The sequence below is a fragment of the Ochotona princeps genome, chromosome 21 (genome assembly GCF_030435755.1).
Source record: "Ochotona princeps isolate mOchPri1 chromosome 21, mOchPri1.hap1, whole genome shotgun sequence".
In the NCBI taxonomy this organism is placed as follows: domain Eukaryota; kingdom Metazoa; phylum Chordata; class Mammalia; order Lagomorpha; family Ochotonidae; genus Ochotona; species Ochotona princeps.
Window position 1 is genome coordinate 28079271 of NC_080852.1, and position 20621 is coordinate 28099891.

At 53.1% G+C, this 20621-nt stretch overlaps 1 protein-coding gene across 1 annotated transcript in view; it reads left to right on the top strand.

Moving 5' to 3' along the window:
* Positions 1-20621, top strand: part of CCDC12 (coiled-coil domain containing 12) — a 38471-nt gene that overhangs the window by 4795 nt on the left and 13055 nt on the right. Inside the window, exon 2 of the mRNA XM_004581416.4 lies at positions 18807-18871. Within this exon, the coding sequence (XP_004581473.1) occupies positions 18807-18871 (65 nt within the window). The remainder of the gene's footprint in view (positions 1-18806; positions 18872-20621) is intronic.

Sequence of the window (20621 nt, forward strand, 5' to 3'; positions counted from 1 at the left end):
GTCTCTGTAAGATGAAGGTGCTGATGAATGCAGGACTCAGACCTGCCCCTGCATCGGGATCATCTGGGGAGACCCCAGACCTCCTCTCTGATCCAGCTTCTCAGCCCAGGCATCTGGTGGATTTTGCACTCCCCATGGGGGTCTGGGACTGCATTTACTGGAAGTATCTGGTTACTCCTTGGCATCTTCTTGAGCACAGTTGCCCATGCTTGCCACAGGACCTCTGCAGCCACACCCAAACAAGTATCCACTGGGCAGCAGGTCTGTGCCAGACCCTAGGGATAGAGCGGGATGCTTTCTTGCCCCCAGGGACTTCTGTGGGAGGGAGGCTGGATGTATACTGTAAGACAGGGAATGTCAGGAATTTAGGTGGAGGAGGGGCCACACCAAGGTCCCAGGCTAAGACCTCTTGGAGGGGGAGCTTTGGGTCCTTGGAGTGGAGGTTTGAGATGCCAAGACTCAGACTAGGCTTCCAAACTGAGCTCTTACCATAGAGAGAACGCTGCAGGGGTAGTAAACAGTGGCAGGTGGGGTGAAGGTGGCAGCCTGAGTAGAGGTTGGGGGCTCCAACCTGCTTTGGCTTCATGGAGGTAGGTAGCGGCTGCTGCAGTAGCATAGCACAGAGGGATGCAGGATGTCCTGATGGATGGATAGCTTGGTGCAGGAAAGTGCCTGTGCCTGAGACAGTGAGGTCCAGGGGAAAGTGGCTTTTTAGTGGGAGCTCAGGAGGCTGACTCTGACCATGCTGTAGTCTGAGAGCATTGTCAGGGGTCAAGCAGACATCTGTGTGGGAGGAGGACTGTGGGTGGGATTTGAAGCCCTGGGGCTGGATGAGGCTACTAGCAGTGGAATTTGTTTTATCTTATTTTTAAATTATGTGAGAGACAGAGATTCCCAGTTTGCTTGTTTACTCCCCAAATGGCATGACAGCTGGGGCTGGGCTGGGCGTGGCCAAAGCTCAGAACTGGGAACTCAGGTCTAGGTCTCCCATGTGGGTGGCAGGGACCTGAGCTGGCTTCATTGCCTCCCAAGGTATGCCTTAGCAGGAAACTGGACTCAGAAGCCAGAGTCGGGTGTTAAAACCAGGGGCTGTGATGTGGGAACAGAGTTTACACAGCTGAGGCTCAGCCTGCAGGCAGTTAGAAGTTGGAAGGATTGGCAGCACTTGACCTGGCAGGAGGGGAGGGAGGACCTGCACTAAGAGAAGTCAGGTAAGGACTGGAAGCAGGTTTTGGCAAGACAAAGTGGGAGGTGAGCTTGGTCCAGCTGTTTCCAGGAAGTGTGTGGGAGGGGATGGTGCCAGTGGGGTCTTGGCCAGCCACATTGAGGTGAAGCATGGCACCCACAGCCGCACTGTGAATGAATGCCAATGTGTTGATGCTGGCAGTGCCGCTGCGGCTGCCCAGCACCAGCTCGCTCCACGTCTTCCAGGGCTTCCCTACCCCTGCCCTCTCTGCACCTGCACCACCTCTGAGAGCTGCCCCAGCACTTGTGAGTGTGCTGACCTCCACCTGCTTCTCTGTGGTTCCTCTCAGCTGTGTGCTGTCCCTCAGCTAACTCTGGGACTAGGGTCTTCATGTCCCTGAGCTTACACTTGTGTAGGTGAAAGGTGGACACAAGGAAGCTGACTCAGGAAGAGAGAAAGAGAAGTGGACTGTGCAGGAGGGAGAGTGAGAGGTGGGATGTGCAGAAGGGAGAATGAGATGTAGGGTGTGCAAGAGGGAGAGTTGGAAGCTGCAGTGTGTACATTTATTCTTTCTGCCTCTGGTTTTCCTCCTGTGAGGACCCCTTTATTTTACAGAGGAGCAAGGGACCATGCACAGTCATGTAGGATCTGTCCCTCACTCTTCCCTTTGCCCTGGCTGCTCTCCTGGAGGTGGGTACTGCACACTCACCTCCTGCCCTCCAAGTTCTGTGGGTTCTTCCTGAAGGGTAGAGGGGGGACTCCCACCTCAGTGCTAGGAGACATTCTCTCAACTTGGTCTGGTATGTTGGGAAGAAACAGCCTGTTTGAAGTTTCCTCAGAGGGCAGGATCCCATATGACACATGCTTGGCTTTTCTGGATCTTTCTATTTAGCTCACCTGCAGTGGCCAGAGCATCCCTTCATGCAGCAGAAGAGCTGTAGGCAGTTGCAAGACAAGGTTCTTCTTTGTTGTTTGAGTGACTTTGCGGTTTTACAAGATGTAACTGACTATCCCAGGAGCTCATGATGCAGAGGGGGGGGGAGGGTGAGCAGGGAATTGAAAAACAAAGGAATCTTGGAGTTTAGGCTGATTTTAATCTTCCCATGAGCTTTTGCAACACAGCAGTTTTGTGTGACCTTGTGTGACCAGGAGGTTGTGGAGGTCAGGGGTATGCTTCCTCCCCCTTGGTGTCGAAGCAGCTAGATACCGTCTGCTGGCCTTGGGGCTCCCCTGGGATGGACCTCTCTTTGGAGCATTTCTCTCCTAACAGTCCTCTGTGCTGTACTTCTCTGTTAAAATTTTATGTATTTGGGCCAGGCGCGATAGCCTAACGGCTAAAATCCTTGCCTTGCATGCGCCAGATTCCTATATGGGTGCCAATTCTAATCCTGGCAGCTTTGCTCCCCATTCAGCTCCCTGCTTGTGACCCGGGAAAACAGTCGAGGATGGCCCAAAGCCCAAAGCCCAAAGCCCAAAGCCTTGGGACCCTGCACCCGTGTGGGAGACCCAGAAGAGGCTCCACTTGGGGAGTGAATTATCAGATGGAAGATCTTCCTGTCTCTTCTCCTCTCTGTATATCTGACTTTGCAAATAAAATTTAAAAAAAAAATCTTAAAAAACTATGTATTTTTAAATATTCAACAGGAAGGAAGAGAGCTCCATCCACTGATTGCTCCCCATTTGCCTGCCACGGTTGGAGGGGTTAAAGGTGGGAGCTGACAACTCAGTCCAGGACTCCCATGTGGGTGGCAGTAACCCCATCACTTGAGCCATCACTGCTGCCTTCCTGCATTAACAGGAAGCCGGAATCACAGGCCGAAAGCTGTTTTGTTTATTTTCATTGGAAAGACAGATTTACAGAGAGAGAAAGAGACAGATCTTCTATCCACTGATTCACTCCCCGAGCAGCTGCAGCAGCCAGAGCTGAGCTGAACCGAAGCCAGGAACCAGGAGGCTTCTTCCATGTCTCCCACATGGGTGCATGGTCCCAAGACTTTGGACTATCCTTGACTGCTTTCCCAGGCCACAAGCAGGGAGCTGGATAGGAAGTGGAGCAGCCAGGATTAGAACCCGCAATGATATGGGATCCCAGTGCTTGCAAGGCGAGGACTTTAGCCACTAAACTACTGTGCTGGACCCTATCATTCGCTTATAAGATTCTTTTGATGGGGCCTCAGCTGGCTTCCCAGGCCACAAGCAGGGAGCTGGATGGGAAATGGGGCTGCTGAGATTAGAACCGGTGCCCATATGGGGTCCTGGCGCATGCAGGGCGAGGACTTTAGCCACTAGGCTACTGTGCTTGGCCCTTAAAAACCATTCTTATTGAAGTATATTATGCAGAAAGTTGCATGAATCAGCTCAGTACAGATCTTCGTAAACATACTCATGCGATCACTCAGACCAGGAAATGTCGTGATTCCCCAGAATTGCCCTCTGCTCCCTACACAGGGGTGTGTGTGTGTGTGTGTGTGTGTGTGTGTGTGTGTACATACACAGGCACACCTTCTTTAAACTTCCAGGACCCCAGGTTGGGTTTTCTTGCTTCTGAACCTTGTCTGATAGAATTCCACATTATGTAAGAGTTCAGTCTTGCATCTGGCTTCCTCCACTCCTTACTTGAATCTGACTGCTACACACTCTTCCTCTGTTAGAATGGGCCCCTTTGTCTTCGTGCTGCCCTGGATGTTCAGGCTGGAGGTATTATAGTTTGTGCTGTGATGTCCAATCTTGTATGTGGCTTGAATGTATGTATGCATACGTACTGGGGTTATGTCTAGGAGTAGAATTGCTAGTTCATAGAGCAGATAAAGAATTAAAAAAAAAACAAACAAAAAACAGGATTGAAAGTACGAGTTTGGGGCAGGCATTTAGAACAGCAGTGAAGGTGCTTGGGGTGCCCAGATGCCATGTTTGAGTGCCTGCTCTCTGCTTCTGATTCCAGCCCATTCCTGCCGATGAGCACCCTGTGAGGAAGCAGGGATGGCCCAAATAGTTGGGTGTCTCACTGATGTAGCAGACTGGAATTGAGTCTTATCCTATAGGATACTGGCATCACAAGGTGGTAGCCTAATTCACCATGCCACAAAGCTGGCCCCAGACTTATTTTAATATGACCTTCAGACATTCCCTAGGTGGCACGGTACTGGGTATGCCATGTGTCGTGACTTTGAGGTGTGCACCAGGAGGACTTTCAAGGACCTGCTGAGCCGGCCCCCAGCATGGCCCCTGACTTGCCTTGCAGACTCTGACCATGGTCTGGGCCAGCTGACCCCAGTGTTCTGGCTGGAAATAGGCCTGCTCTCTGGGGTCATTTGTCCCAGACGTGGGCAGTGCATGTTGGTTGTTGACTTTCCATTGTCCCCTGCAGCATTTGGACCAGGATGGTGGATAGTATGAAGTGAAATATTATAATAAGGAATTGAAAAATAGTCCCTATAATGTGTTGTTTGCAGGGCCCAGGTTTCATTTTGGTGCACCAAGGATATCTTCCAGTACACACCGATACATCTCCCTATAAACCTCCGACAGCATCCTAGTGGCATCTCCATCTTGAAGCCACACCCATGCCCTCTGTACCCCCAGCATCCCACAGCATCCCCAGTCCACACCTACACCCCACCATCACACCTACAAAACTCCGCCCTCACAAGTACCACCTTCTTGTCCCCTCCCCCCTGCACAGCTGGTAGGGACTGTGTCCTCCCTAGCCAGGTGTTCAGAGATGGGGCGCCCCAGAACAGGGCTGACTGTGGCCCACTTCACTGTGGCTTTCCTGCCTTTGGAGCCTTTCCGTAATTCTGACTCTGCTGCCCTGGCTCTGTTGAGGAGGGAAGCAGCAGCTGTGCTCTGGTTGGAATTCCAAAAGGAAAACCTGTTGCTGTGGCAACGCCTCCCTATGGGGAGTAAAGCCACACTGTTTTGATTCAGTGCTCTGAAGAGTCCTCTGTCCGGAGGCAGAGTGAGTGGCTGCAGTGCAAACCTTTGTCCTTTCAAGGACAGGCCCTCCCCATCCTCCCCATTGTTTTGCAGGCAAAGTGCTGGCCAGGTTGCTTGCAGGGTAATTTGAATCCTGAAGAAAAAGCACCTGTGTCTGATTTGGGCCAAGACAGTCATTGGCAGAGACAGCTTTCCTGCCCTGGCCCTGGCACAGCGGGTGACAGTCCTGGCCTGGCTGAGCTGCGCTCGGGGCCAGGGTTGAGCTCTGCACTGGCTCCTTCTGTCCAGGGCATAGAGTGCGTAAGGGAGTGAGGTCAGTAAGGCCCACCTTTGCCTCAAACTGACCCTGTGTGCCATCTGGTGTAGTGCAGTACACTGAAGTGCCCCAGGAAAGTTCTCTCTACGTGGAAGAGGGAGTTTCTGAGCTTGGGGTGGATACAGCACCCCCATCATCCCCTAGCTTGAAGGGGGCTTGGGTGGAGATGTGGAGGAGGTGGGAAGGAGGGGGGTGTTACATAGAAGCGGAATCAGAGCAGAGCAGGCATGTGTGGCATGAATCTTAGTTTGGGAAGGTCTGTGTGGAAGGCCCCTCATATGTCTCTGTCCCTTGCACACTACAGCATGCCTGTTCCCACTGGGATTCATGTTTCTCTGCATGTGGGCAGGATGGGTCCCATCCTTCCGGTCTGGACTCTGCTTCTGGCCAGGCCTGGGTCTTGCCTGAGTGAGACCACTGGCCACTCTGAAGGCACGAGGCATGAGGGGAACCTCACCATGAAGACACAGGCCAGAGTGTGGAGTGCCCACTGTCAGTGTCACAGTGAGTGGTGTCCACTGATGCGAGACTTACTCCGTGGTGGCCACTGCATAAGGCTGTCGTCATGTACCTAATGCCCCGGCAAATGCAGCTCCAAGAAGCTGAGGCACTCGTCCAGAGGCCCTCGTGCACAGGTGTCGGGGCAGGGCCTGGTGCCTCCGAGGGTTCTGCTCTCAGTCTCTCAGCTGAGCATGTGAATAAAAGAAAGATGCGTTGCCTCCCTAGGAAGAGTGTGTAGGTAAAGATTATGACCCTGTTGAAGCTGTATATTCTCCCACAAATAAATGTGCCACTTGCGTCTCGTTTGGTTTTATTTAGGATTTTATCACTTGTAGCTCACATGAGAGAGGAGACAACTGTGTTATCCTTACCTCTCATACTGTGATGCTTCAAGAAGCAGCTGATCAGAGGCTAAAATAGCTCCTGATCTCCTAGGAGCTTCAGCTCATTATGTTGCTGTGTAAACCTCTAACTTGCCTGGAAATTGAAGAGTAAAGAACTATGCAAGAACTTGAACCATTGTTGCTATCTGAGGCACAGAAACAGGGAACTGGGTTGGAAATGGAGCAGTTGGGACCCAAAACCAGTGCTCACATGGGCTGTCAGCGATACAGGCAGAGACTTTAACCCACTGTCACAACGCTCACCCCCAGGTTCTGCTTTTCAAACTCCAACACCCATGTGCGTTATGTTCAGCTCTGGGTGGGGTTAGGATTGGAAAGAAGACCTCAGGCCAAGTAAGGGTCTTGGTTTGCTTGCTGATGATCGTTTGAGAAGGCTACGAGCAGATGCTCAGAGGTTCAGAATTCTGGCTTCTTGATTTTTTTTAAGATTTATTTTTATTGCAAAGTCAGATATACAGAGAGGAGGAGAGACAGAGAGGAATATCTTCCATCCAATGGTTCACTCCCCAAGCGACCACAACGGCCAGAGCTGAGCCAATTCGAAGGCAGGAGCCAGGAGCTTCCTCTGGGTCTCCCATACGGGTGCAGGGTCCCAAGGCTTTGGGCCGTTCTTAACTGCTTTCCAGGCCACAAGCAGGGAGCTGGTTGGAAAGTGGGACCACTGGGATTAGAATTGGCGCCCATATGGGATCCTGGCAAGTTCAAGGCGAGGACTTTAACCACTATTCTATTGCGCTGGGCCCCGATTTTTTTTTTTTTTTAAGATTTATTTTCATTGGAAAGTCAAATTTATAGAGAGAAGGAGAGATAGAGGGAAAGGTCTTCCTTAGCCGGTTCACTCTGCAAGTGGCCACAACAGCCAGAGCTGAGCTGATCCAAAGCCAGGAACCTCCTCCGAGTCTCCCACGTGGGTGCAGGATCCCAATGCATTGGGCCATCCTCTACTGCCTTCCCAGGCCACAAGCAAGGGAGCTGGATGAAAAGTGGAACAACCAGTACATGGACTGACATTCAAGGGATCCTGGTGCATCAAAGGAAGGATTTAGCCACTAGGCTACCAGGCCAGTTTCTTGATTTTTTAAAGTGGGCATCAGGCCCTTCACCCTCCCTGGATCCCGTGGTCTCTCTCAGGTTGCATAAGCTGTGGAACATAAGATAGCTTGAAGCCTGTGAGGTGCTGCACAAGCTTTATTATTAAGGATTTTTGCTGTGAGTGGCCATGTGTTGCATGCAACAGAAATCCTCTTCAGCTGGTTTTAGAAGAAATACAGAGAGGGGTGTGTGTGTGTTCTTAGAAGTGTCTGGCCAGAAAGAAGCTGACATTTCACAGGGTGAATGAAAAATGGCTTGATGAGGAAATGCCTTCGTGTAGCAGGCACTACAGCTTGCTCCGCTGGCCCTGTGCCCTGGAGTTGATCTTGGATCCATCTGCTGTGGCTGCCACCAGAGAGAAATCTGTCCCCTCCCCTTGGGTCACCACTCTTCATTTTGAGTCTCTTGTGTGGGTGTTGAGTCCTGCTGCAAGGCAGGCTGGGAGGTACGTCTTGGCTTCTGCATGTTCTTCCTACTCCCCAGAGCCTTCCCTGGAGTAGGGAGGCCCTGGCCCTGGGCAGCCCATGGAATGACCTGGGGACTTGCTCCAACACTGCACACAGGTCAAGTGGGCAGAGTAACCCACATGAGAGCAGGAGACTCAAGATGTCCCGCCTTCGGCCCGTTTCTTGCTGCACGCTTCAGCTGGCCCCAGGATATTACATAAGCGTAATATTGCTCTGTGTCCAGAGCCCACCCTGTGACCACAGAAGCGTTTGGGTAGCTGGATGTGGTGTCCTGCAGGTCACTTCTTCCCCAGACTGAGTGCTCAAGGGGAGGATGTGGGCTGACTCAGAGGTGGCTCAGCTGGGCCAGGAGTTAGAGCTGTTGCCTGCTTCCATGGGCCCGGTGAGCATTCGGATTGCTCCTGGGCCTCACTCCAGAAGGTGCTCATCTAGTGGGCGCTATAGGTAACACGTTGCCCCTGGGTTAATGCATCCTATGTCACATGGCATCTGCACCTCTGCAGCCCTGCCGGTGTGTGGTTTTTGCATTTCTCTCATGTGGTCTTAGAACGGACATGGTCACACTTCTCTGGCTGTTGCACAGAAAGTACACCCAGGCCTTAGGCTGTTTGAGAGTCGGATAACCTCCACTGCAAGGCTGGCCCACCTCTGCTTAGGTGAGAGCCCTGGTGATTCCTCATCTGGCTGTTGGGATGGAATCACATGCCTGATCCCAGGGTGGTTTTGAGGCTGGAGACCCCAGCATGCGCCATAGTGAAATGTGAGCGGCTGTGGGCGCTCTGTGGCCCTGTGTGGCGGAAAGGGGATGTCCCTCCAGGCAGGCTCAAGTAGCTGTTCCTGCGTCCTGGGGTAACAGGATGGCTCTACTGGCGTGTTTCTGGCTTGATCCCGTGGTGGGCTCCTCCAGTGACCCCTGCCCTCTGCTGGCTGGCCTCTGCTAAGTGCTTTTTTATAATAGGCACTCTCATCTGCCCTGCTGGCCCACAGGGCTCAGCCTCCTCACATCCGCTCCTTGAGGGCCTTGCCCTCCAGCCCTGAGTGTCCCCTCTCCCCCTCCCTGGACAGCAGCTCCGTGCTCACAGCACAGGCACCGCAGGGCTATCTCTGGACACACTTGTCGTTTCCCCTTCAGCAGTACCAAACTCGTGGGGGCAGTGTCCTTGACTTAGTCACCAGATGACAGCAAGACTCAGAAGCAGCTGAGCAGGCACGCGGGTGTGGGGATTGGTAGACTGAGTTGTCCTTGGTCTGGTGGCTTATTTATAAGTGCAGACTGCATTGATGGCTTGCAGGATGTACGTCATTGGATGATTACGAAATCAGACAATTATGGGGCCCTGACTACTGTCCCTGTGGAAAAGAACTGGGTGTTTCCAGGGTTTGAATAGGCCAGTGATGTGATGCGGATACCAGGAGGCCCTGGGGTGTCCCCAGGTGTGGGTTGATTGTTGCCTGAGAGTGGTAGCTCTTACTGGGTTCTTTGGCCCAACCTATTTCTTTTCTTTTTCTTTTTTAAGATTTAAGATTTATTTTTATTGCAAAGTCAGATATATAGAGAGGAGACGAGACAGAGAGGAAGATCTTCCATCCAATGATGTGCTTCCCAAGTGACCACAATGGCCGGTGCTGCGCTGATATGAAGCCAGGAGCCAGGAGCTCTTCTGGGTCTCCTGCATGAGTGCGGGGTCCCAAGGCTTTGGGCCGTCCTTGACTGTTTTCCCAGGCCACAAGCAGGGAGCTGAATGGTAAGCAGGGCTGCCAAGATTAGAACCGGTGCCAATTTGGGATTCCAGCGTGTTAAAGGAGAGGACTTTAGCTGCTAGGCCACCTAGCAGGGGTGGTTCTGGCTGCAGGAAAGCTCATGGGTGCTGCTGAGGTTGGTACCTCTGTTGCCAGGAGCAAGTGAAGGCTGTTGGAGGCCATCAAGAAAACTGGTACCTGGGACCCAGCGTGATAGCATAACGGTTAAGGTCCTTGCCTTGAACACGCCAGGATCCAATATAGTCACTGGTTCTAATCCCGGCTGTTCCACTTCCCATCCAGTGCCCTGCTTGTGGTCTGGGAAAGCAGACGAGGACGACCCGGAGCCTTGGGACCCTGCACCCGCATGGGAGACCTGGAAGAAGTTCCTGGTCCTGGCTTTGGATTGGCGCAGGACCGGCTGTTGTGGCCACTTGGGAAGTTAATCATTGGACGGAAGATCTTCCTCTCTGTTTCTCCTCCTCTCTGTACATCTGCCTTTCCAATGAAAATAAGTAAAATCTTAAAAAAAAAAAAAAGAAAGAAAAGGAAAGAAAACTGGTACCCGATGGGTAGGGTGTGTGTAGTGGAAGTGACTGCTTACTGAGGAGTTGAAGCTGCTCCTGTTTTCTTCATGGTATCCAAGCGTCGTGACACAGTGGTCGGGTCTCTCCCCTGTCTCTCTATCCTGGGCTCTGCCTGCCGTTCACCAGCCAGAGCTCCTGGAGAGAAGGGAAACCTCTACTCCTTGGCCCTGACAGATTGCAGAGTCAGGGACCAGCTGTGTGTTCGCAGTATCAGAAAATCTGGAGGGTGCAATTCCAGGGCCCAGAACAGATCACCTAGGCCCCCAGCATCTGATGATCGGACTGTTCAGTGTGAGGCATGCAAGGGGATCTTCCACAGTGCACGCCTTTTACTGTTTGCGTGCTGGTCTGCTTGCTGCTACTGCAGTTGAGAGCTCAGCCCAGAGAGGAAGTCTTGGTGGCTGTGAGTTCTGCTTGTGGCCAGGGAGGAAAGGGAAATGATGGGGCACAGTGAGAGCGGGGGAGGGGAGCTCGACACTCACCTCCAGTTAATTCTGTAACTGAGGTGATGGGAATGTTAGGCCTGCAACCTGGCAAGGGTTTGTTGTTGAGCTTGCATACAGGCCACAGTCTGCCCTCCTGAGCCTGGTTGAAGCTTAAGGAAGGTCCTGAGACTTGGACAGGGCTGTGCGGGGCCTGGAGACCAGAGTACCCACGAAAGGAGTGCAGTTAAGACAGTGAGTCCCAGGGCACCTGGATCCTATGGTCGCTTTGACTTTGTTGTTAAATCATTTTGGTAAAAGAGTTAAAATGGGAGCAGGTTTTACCTACAGTTATGTTGGCCATTTGTATGTGTGGTGTTGTGGTTGTATAGCATGTGTGTGTGGTAATGCCACCCACCAGGCTGTTATGGGCTGAGCAACTGGCCTGCCCCATGTGCCTAACCCAGCCAGTTGCATGCAGCCCCGCTGCCATGACAACCACACTCCTATGTTTGCATCCTTCTTCTCCTCCATCGAGGTGCATCTCTAGGTGGGCATTGCTGGGCCAGAAATGACCATGGCTGGGGGATCCCAATTGTTTGGTCTTTTTGTCTCTGAGCTGTTAGCCTCATAATATGACACACTGGTGCCTTCCACACCAGCAGACCACTGTGTGTGCCAGTGGGAGTAGGGCCTGCACAAGATACAGGGGTTTCCCAGGGGGCTCAAAGCCTGACTCCTCCCATTTGGATCCTGGCAACCCCACTCCTGGTAGGCCCTGGGGTCCCAGTTTCCTCAGCTGTGAAAGCAGAAGGGGTGCTGACCTTACTAAATGTTCGCAGTGGTTAATTGAATACTATTGATTCTAGTCAGTAATGTAAAGTTGAATGGTCAGTTTGCTGGCATACCTACTGTCACTCAGTAAAAATGGCAGCTGTTACTGCAGGAAATAATAGGAGGCTGGGAGAACATAGCTGAACAGCATTTGGGTGTAGTTCTCTGTGGCGGGGTCCAGATGAGATCTGCTTGCTGTATTCCAGGTGGTTGGAAGGTATGGTGGAATAGACAGCCCTGGGGTTCAGCGAGCAGCTGGACATGCCAGCAGGGAATTGGGCTGCAGGTGTCTGTGTCCCATGCCTGGAGCTCTGCCAGATGGGAAAAGCAGGTTGGACATTAGGTATCAGTGAGCCTCAGTTCTCGCGTCCATGCAGCAAGGCTGGTGATGGGCCAGTGTGTATGACCACTGTCAGGAGGCTCTGGGTATGTAGAGGAGAAACTCCAGACAGTAAGGTGGGGAGCCAGACCTGAATCCTGCTCGCTCAGTGGTGGTTCTCTCATTGCAGTTAGCTGCAGGTGCTGGGCACCAGTGGTGGGCAGGCATTTCAGAGGGAAGACAGGTGACAGGCAGGTCCAGGCAGAGTCGGCTATCATGGAGGGCCTAAGAAGACCTTTCTGCTAAGGATAGGCATAGCCTTGGCCCTCGGAGCTGGGGAAGTGCAGGAGTCCAGCAAACTGAGGTTAGCTGCGTTATTTTTTTTTTCTTAAGATTTATTTCATTTTTATTGGAAAGTCAGATGTACAGAGAGGAAGATCTTCTGTCCGATGATTCACTCCCCAAATGACCGCAAAGGCTGGTGCTGCGCCAATCCAGAACCAGGAGCTAGGAACTTCCTCCGAGTCTCCCGTGCGGGTACAGGGTTCCAAGGCTCTGGGCCGTTCTTGACTGCTTTCCCAGGCCACAAACAGGGAGTTTGTGGAGCTGCCGGGATTAGAACCAGTGCCAGTTTGGGATCCCGGCACATTCAACGTGAGGACTTCAGCCGCTAGGCCACGGCGCTGGGCCCAGCTGCATTAATTTTGTGGTGGGAAAGAATGAAGGATTCTGTGAGGAAATCTCATAGATGTGCTTCCAGCCCACCATCCTCAAGGGGTCAGACTGGTCACTCTTAATGGACAGATAAAAATTGCATGTTTATGGAATACAATGTAATAGTTGATACATGTACGATGTGTATGTTTTAGAAAAATCAAGCCACTTACCTGTCACCTGATCTTAAGGAGGGCTTCAAAAAGTTTGTGGGAAATGTTTATTATGAAAAGACTGGATGGACTTCAAAATTTTTGGCATCAAAATAAACATCTTTTCATTCTGTTTCCTATCATCTTTTTGCAATCTGTGGTTGAATAAAGAAAGATCTGGAGGAATCGCCTGTTGTCTTTTATGCGTGTGTGGCAGGGGTGGGACTGGAGTTGGCTCAGGGATTGCTCCTTACCCCTGCCACATGCAGGATGCCAACTGTGCCTGGGGCAGAGCTGTGCAGTGGATGTCGCCAGGAGCCATTTGACTCTGTGTGTCATGACCTGGGCTCGGGATGAGAAAGAAGGGTGAGGCCAGCCCTGTCCCTCTTCTGCAAGGAGTGGGGCCTCTTTTCCCCTCTAGCTTGGCCCCTCAGGCTTTAGCAGTTGCTTTCATCAGACCTTAGGCTCCAGGCCTCAGCTCTGGGCTTTCTGCCTCACCCTTTCTCTCTGTCCCCTCAGCGGCAGCACCTCTTTTGTCTGAGTGAGTCAGTGGCAGGGCCTCCATGGGTTCTGGCCCCTCCCTTTCTCCCCAGAGCCTGTTCTGTGCCACTGCTGGCCTAGTTCCGGCTCTTATCGCAGCCTTATCGTCTCCGGCCCCACTGCTGCAGCCCCGCCTCCAGCCTCAGTGCTTTGTTCTGTCTGTCCAGGCTCTGGGGAGGCCTTGCACCCATGGGACAGCCCTGTCTGCTCCCTAACCCCAGCACCTCTGCTCCACTCAGACCCTGCACAGGTGGTCCTAGGCGTCCTCTGATGGCTTGCTGCATCGCCCAGTCTGCTCACTCTGAGTGGCGCTGGAAGTGAAAGGCCTTGCCTGGTGGGAGGTCTGCTCTCTCTCTCTCTCAGCTCTCCCTTCCAGTCTTGGCCCCCTCTCCTCCCTCCTCCCCCAGGTCTGCTGCTGGTCCACCCAAGCTGCAGGCCTTTCACCTTCCTCCTCCCTTGTCATTTCCTTCTTGTAACAGTGCTGTGCAGTCACTGTCATTAGGACTCACCCAGAAGAAAGGGAAGGGAGATTTCCTTGGGTAGCCTCTGAGTCAGAGCTGTGCCTGCGCTAGTCTGTGGGGACAGACGGGTAAGACAAGCAGCTGCCTTCCGGGATATCACAGCATGGACACTTGGGCCAGGTGCTCCCAGCAGCAGACTGAGTGCAGGGGATGCGGGGTGGGCAGTGCTACAGCTTGGTGGGCTTGTATTGGCCTGGGGCAGTCAGGACCTCCTTGGCTGTCCGTAGGCTCTGGGTAGCAGAACTGGTCCCAGGTGTGGTGGTGGTAGCTGTGGTATGCTTAACTCAAGGGCTTATCAATCCATCTTTCAGGGTGAGTCAGACCCCAGGACTGCCCTACCCACTGAGCTCCCTACAGGAAGTTCCTCCATCCTGATGTAGCGCTTCTCTAGCTCAGAGGACAAGCAGCAGGGATGATGACAGAGCAGGCCAGGTTTGCCCCTAGCTTTGTCAGCTCTTCTGAATGGCCATCTCTCTCTGATTTTGTCCTTGTCTGGGCTCCAGTCACAAGCAGCGATGCTCCGACTGGGTTTCTAGGGGACAAGGGTTTGGGCACTTGGCTTTCCCTGGATTGCCATGGAGGGCTGCTTCCAGGGAATGTGCAGCGGGCACACTGAAGGCTAGGGAGGGAGAGCAGTCTGCACCTGGCATTCCTGGTGTCTGGCTGCTTCAAGGAGGGCTACCGGACAGGAGGAACTTGCAGTCTTTCCCTCAGCCCTTTGCTGCCTCTCTTACTCCTTGCAGAAAGGAAGAGCCCCAGGCTAGTGTCCTTGGGGAGTAAGAATCAGAGTTTAAATCCTCAAGAACTGTGTGGTCATAGCTTCAGTATCCAGTATTCCTTGGTGGCTTGTTGTTTTAACTGTCGAGGAGGGGCTACTGATTTCCTCTGTTATATGTAAGACTGGTAAAGGACAGGTGATTAGGATGAAGACAGTGGCTGGGAGAATAATGCAGTTTCTACTTCTGGATTTGTTCCTCAGCCCCTCAGCTAAAGCCCTTCAGCCTGGGTACACCTGCCCCTAACGTCAGCACCCAGCCCTCAGATGTATGTAACCTTACTAGCCCATCACACATGGCACTAGACTTCTGGGTGCTCTGTCTTGGTATCTAATTGGTTGCCCGAGGGTCCTCCCCTACTGTCCTACCCTGCTGCTGCCTGCCAAAGGAAGCTGCCAGCTCCGCCCTCCTCACCTCCTACGCAGGTCCTTCCAGCGCCCTGGCTCTGCTCTCAGCCTTTGCCAGTTACCCCTCCCAGGAATGTTGCCCCACCTGGGAACCCTCAGCCTGCTTCCCACTGGGTACTTAGAATTGAGTTAAGGATTCTTTCTTTCTTATCAGTCCACCCCACCCTGGCATACACAGACATGAATGCAGCCTTCCTCCAGATCTGCTCCTCTGAGTAGCTTGGAGCAGGGTTCTGTTTTCTTTTTGAACCACACAAGAGGGGCTGTGCAAGGGAAGAGGGACCCTAATCTTAGTGTGGAAGGCAGGGGACAACAGGAGACACGGCAGCCTTCCTTCTCCCCCCCTCTCTTGCACATCTGGAAGTTGATTGAGTTTCTGGTGGCAGTGACCCTATGTGTAGGCAGCAGTGCCAGCTGATATTGTGCGACCCTCCTGTCCATCCTGAGACAGTTGTACTCACGTTTGAGGACAGAAGACAGAGGCACATGCCAGGACGCTAGACCTCTGGCTGGCCTGAAGAAAAGACAAGGATCTCCAGTGGACATCACCGCAGACCTTTCCTACATAGAAGGGCTAATAGAAGTGAATTCAGCAACTCGGCTGACACGAGTGTTCCTGAAGCAGCACAAATGAACACTACTTGCTGCACAAGAAATAGAGAATCTGTATAGTAGTCCTTTCTAAAGGCTTGCAGGAAAAGCCTCAGATCAAGCTGGCATTACTGAAGTCTTTGTTGAGTATTTAGGGAACCGGTGTTGATCCTGCATGATTCTAATTTTATTTGTGGGAGTTTAGTCCCTGGCAGAGGGTTTCAGACATTAGGAAGCAGGTTGGTCAAAGCCAGTTTGGGCAGAACTGGGTTTCAGATCCCTAAAGGCCCCCTCAGAGGCTCTTACCTCTTGTGAGCTCGTGTAGGGAGTGTGTGGGAGGCCTTACATAGGCCAGGCCTCTTCTGCCCTGCAATCCCCAGTGCTCTTCGGGCTTTGACCATTGCCCGGTGGAGAGCAGCAGTTAAGTGCAGGAAGTTTGCAGAGGAAGGTCTGTGTAGGCAGAGTCTGGGCAAGACCTTGAAGAGGCTCCAGAGATGCCCACACTGAGAAGGACTTAGGAAATGGGTGTCAAGGCCTGGGTGTGAATAGGAGTGGCCAGTGGTCCGTGGCCTGGCCTGGGGTCTGGTTCTGATGTGCGCTGGGTCCTCTGCCTAGGAGTCTTGAGAAAGCTACCCCTGGGGAGGCTTTGAGCTAGCCTCCAGGACTGGCCAGACAGTGGGCTGAGGAGATGGTAGAGAAGAGGGGTCAACAGATGGAGGGGTTTGGGAGGAGTGCATGGAGAGAAATCTGGATTCAGGGTCTCAGGACGAGCCTGGTGTCTTGGCTCCTGGGAGGCTGTGTGCTATGCCTGCCTTGCCTGCCAGCTGGTGTGCGCTGGGGCCTGGGCCATTTGGGTGCACAGGAAAGGCAGCTGAGATCAGAGCTTTTTTTAGGAATGCGGTGCCACTCTTGATAGGCCGTCTCCTGTCTCGCTGGCAACAATACAGGACCAGGATCAGGAGGGCCCTTGACCCAGAGCCGCAGCTGCCACCCACGGACGGGGTCTGTATCCAGGAGCAGATCTTTTCCTGTCCTGGGTTTCCTCCTGGGTGAGCTTCAGACCTTGAGATGGGCTATCCTGAGAGCCCTCCAGTACTGAGGGCAGGTGGGCTGCAAGGCTGGGCTGCACCGGCTGCCACCCTCCCAGGCTGGGGGCTGGGGCGGATGTTCAGGCCTGGTGACCCAAGCCAGAATCTTCCAGGAGCCATGTTCCTTGCTGTTTGCCCCACTCCCCTTGGTCTCTGACCAGAACCCCTGCACATGCAACCCTTGGTTTCGGGTTCTGAATCATCCACACATGTAACTTATCAAGCAGTGTGTCCGTGAGCCACTCTGACGGGAGGGCTGGATTGCAGGTGTCCCCGTCTTTCTCTCTGTGTCTCTGTACCAACCATTCCAGGCCACCTGCCTGGCAGTCACTTTTTTTTTTTTTTTTTTTTTTTTTTTTGTTTAATGTTGTTTAGACAGTAGGGTGCTTTTTCACTTATTAATGAATAACTTGGCCTTTACCAAGGCACTTGAGTGTTCCTGGGAGGGTGGTGGCACTGGTGGGGGCCGGGTTTGACCTTTCTCAAGGGCTGGGAAAGGGCCTGGTATTTGCAAACGCTGATTCCCTTGCCTGCGGTTGCCACCCTCTTCTGTCAGGTGGTTCAGGTTAACAGAGCCCTTTATGGAAAGAAACCTTCTCCTGGAGTTAGGGGACCTCCACTGAGCCATGTCTCTCCTTCCCCTCTTGGCTCTCACCAGTCTGCCCCCGCCTGCTCAGCTGGAGCTCTGTGGCAGGCCCCCAGTTGCCTTGACAACCTTACCTACCATCCATCTTTGCTACCTCCCCTGCTGCCACTCCCATCCCTGCCCAGCCTGACTCTAGTTCTGGAACATCCCTGAGATCCATGTTGAACCTCCTCCCATAGCTGCCACCACTGGGTCAGTTATTCTGTGCCTGCTGCCTCGTCCCTGTGAGACAGGGCAGCCTGGATGTGGGCCGCCCTGCCTGTTCCCATTGCGGAAGCTGTTCTCAGGCCAGCTCTCCTGCCTGGTTTGGCAGTCTCCTCCCTCACAGGTTGTGGGGCCAAAGTATGGCAAGGTCCTCAACCGGAGAACAGATGCCACTCTGGGACAGGCAGGCCGTTGTCAGGCACACACAGCTGCCAGCAGGCTTCACCCCTGCAGCTGTTGTAATAAGTTTGAGGTACCAACTTGTCCTTGTTCCTGGGGAAGGAACTCGGGGATGGCTCCTCAGGTCAAAGGCAGATTGCTGTCTCCAGTGAAGTGAGTCGGGGGACAATCCTGGCATGCAAAGACACCTGCCAGGGTTCCGTCCTGGGCTTCTCAGGTCTGCATGGTCCACTGGGCACTCCCATGCATTTGAGCTCACAGTGTGTCTGCAGGACGGGTTGATCTGATGAGTGACCGCATAGGAAAGGAGAACGTGCTCCCAGGAGTGTGTCATCTGTGTCAGGAGGCGGCGGCCTGACCATTTCCTTCTGCTGTGGCCTTGGGTGCCCCTGGAAGAGAAGTGTGTACCCCGTGAAGGCTGAGGTAAATAGGACTTCTCTAGACAGAACAATAACAACAAGACAGGGCAGAGGGGGAGTGTTAGAGGAAGCGCATTTAGAGGAAGTGATTTTTCTCATAGAAACTGTGATTCCTCACACCTCTGTCTCCCCGTACGTAGGTTTTTCAACCTGCTTGTGGAAAATATGCACAATGAAAAATCTGTGTGAACTTCAAATTTTTTCCACCAAAATACACTTACCTTTTAACTTCATTTTTTTCCATGATCTTTTTGAAATAGCCTTGTACATCTCAGGCCTGGGCAGTGACTCTTGTTTCAAGTGCAGTACTAGGTTAAAAGTTGCCATTTCCTGAAAGAAACCAATTGGGTATTTTCTGAGAAGCCCGTGGCCCAGCGGGGGAGTTGGGAGATGGAGCTCTTCCTCCTGCCTTGGTTGCTCTGTGTTCTCTCCACCCCACCCCCACCTCCTCAAATCCACGTGGTGATGGTTTTCAGCTCAGTAGGTGCTGTGGTAACCTGAGAAGAGCGGGCTGGCCTCTGCAACCTGACCCCCTTCCTTTCTCACCCTTCCTGCTGACCTCCCGAGAGCCACCACATGCCTGACACTGGATCAGGGAGTGAGGCTCAGAAGCGGCAGGCATGAGCCCCATGCGGAGCCTGGGACACAGAGCTGGTCCTGGCCAGGGGCCAGGGTGTCTCTGGCTTCTGAGAATTCCTGTTCCTTCTTAGCTTCCGGGCACAGAAGCCTTCATGATAGCCGTGACTTTCTCCTTTTCTTTGCAGGACAAGCAAGAGGGGGAACTCAAGGCCAAGCAGCCCAGAGAGGAGGAAGAAGGCGAGAAGCACAGGTGAATGACCCGTGCAGCTCTGCTCTGCTTCCAGCTCCAGTTCCCACTTGTCTCCATGTGGTCCCAGCCCTGCCTCTGCCTGCCTGCCTCCCCTTCCTCCCATGGCTCCCTCATCTAGGGCCTTCTCTACATCCTCCCCCTCGCTCCCCGCCATTGGCCTTCCGGTAGCTGCACAGCTGCTCACAGTTTCCTTCTAACTTTCACACTCTGCCTTTCTACTCTGTTCACACTCCTTTGATGTCTCAGGCTTTGTGTAGAACTCAGCCCAGAGACTTCTCATTCTTCGTCTTTGCCTCCACCCTCATTCTCACCCCCCAGTTTCATACCCTTATGTAGGAGAAGTCAGTTTTTGCCAAAAAACAGCATTGGGTTGAGTCAACTGAAATCGCCTGAACAGCACATGCAACAGGGCTTGGGCGTTCTTCCCTCATGGTGTCAAGCACAAGGCTTTCCTCCCTGACTGGAGGGCTGCTCCTCCCCAGGGCAGCATGAGCTGCTTTGCATCAGAAGTGGTGGGGACTGTTTGCAGGAGTCAGTGTGAGGACAAGGAGAGCAGGGCGCCTGACCCTCGTGAGCTGGGAGAACCTCCAGATGCCCCAGTCCCAGTGGTCCCTTACTCCATTCTGTGGCCAGCCCCAAGTTGGAACTCTGCCTGGGACCAGACTTTGTGTCAGTGCTGACAGATGGCCTTGATGTCCTCTTCCCTGAGCAACAGTTGTGTTCATCCCAGCCAGGGGAAATCCTTTGCCTCACATGCAGCTGAGTGTGGAAAGGCACTCTGGTTAGGGAACAGAGCAGACCCCATCCCCAGCTTCCTTTGCCTCTGGGGAGAAAAGGATGACCTCTGTGGTCAGCAGCCAGCGAGCATCTCGGATTGCTGTGCTCTTGCAAGCAGGGAATAGCCAGCTGAGTCTACTGGGTTGAGCCTGGGTGCCAGGTGGAAGCCCCATGGGCGGCAGCTCTTGCAGGTGTGCTAAGAGGTGTGCAGAGCCTGCTCTGGGCTGCCTTCAGCCAAGGCCTGATGGAGAGCGTGCTTGCTGAGTTCAGGCTGGGATCTGCAGGGTAGAATTCTGTTATGGAAGGCTCAGTGCTGCAGACCTGCAGTGGGTGGTGGATTAATCTCTTACTGGGGAGACGTGGACAGACGTCAGTCACTGTGTCCCCTTGACCCCGACTCCTAAGCCCTGCCGTGTCTCGGGATGACTCCAGGTTAGTTAGAAAGATCCGTCTCTAAATCTGCATCCAGCCTGGGTGCTTCTGTGACTCACTTTCCTCCTTCCTGGCCTCTTCCCTCAAGCCTCACTCTGGTGTCCTCCCTGAGCAGCTCCATCCCGCATGACTGCCTGGCTATGACCTCTGACTGCCAGGTGACCCTGGGTGTGCTGGCTGTGAATGCCTGGCTTCAGCTTTCTTCGTGGTGCTGTCAGGTGTCGGCGAGCAAGATCCTCTTGCCCTAAATACCTTCCAGGTCTCAGCGCCCCTTGCAGAGGTCCAAGGGCCTTGCAGTGGTAGCCAGTTGCATGGATTGGTATGACTGGTTCATCAGGCACATTTTTCACTTGGGGACCTGGGGAAACAACAGCTGTGAGGCAATTCTTGGTTTAGCAACCAGCCCTGAAACTGGAGGATTTGGGCAGATGGAGCAAGCCCCTTAATTTGGAATTCAGCCTCAGATTTGAGGGCAAGCCACATGGCCTCAAGAAACCTCAGTACTTCAACTTTAAGATGGGTTCAAGACTAGAACTTGTTT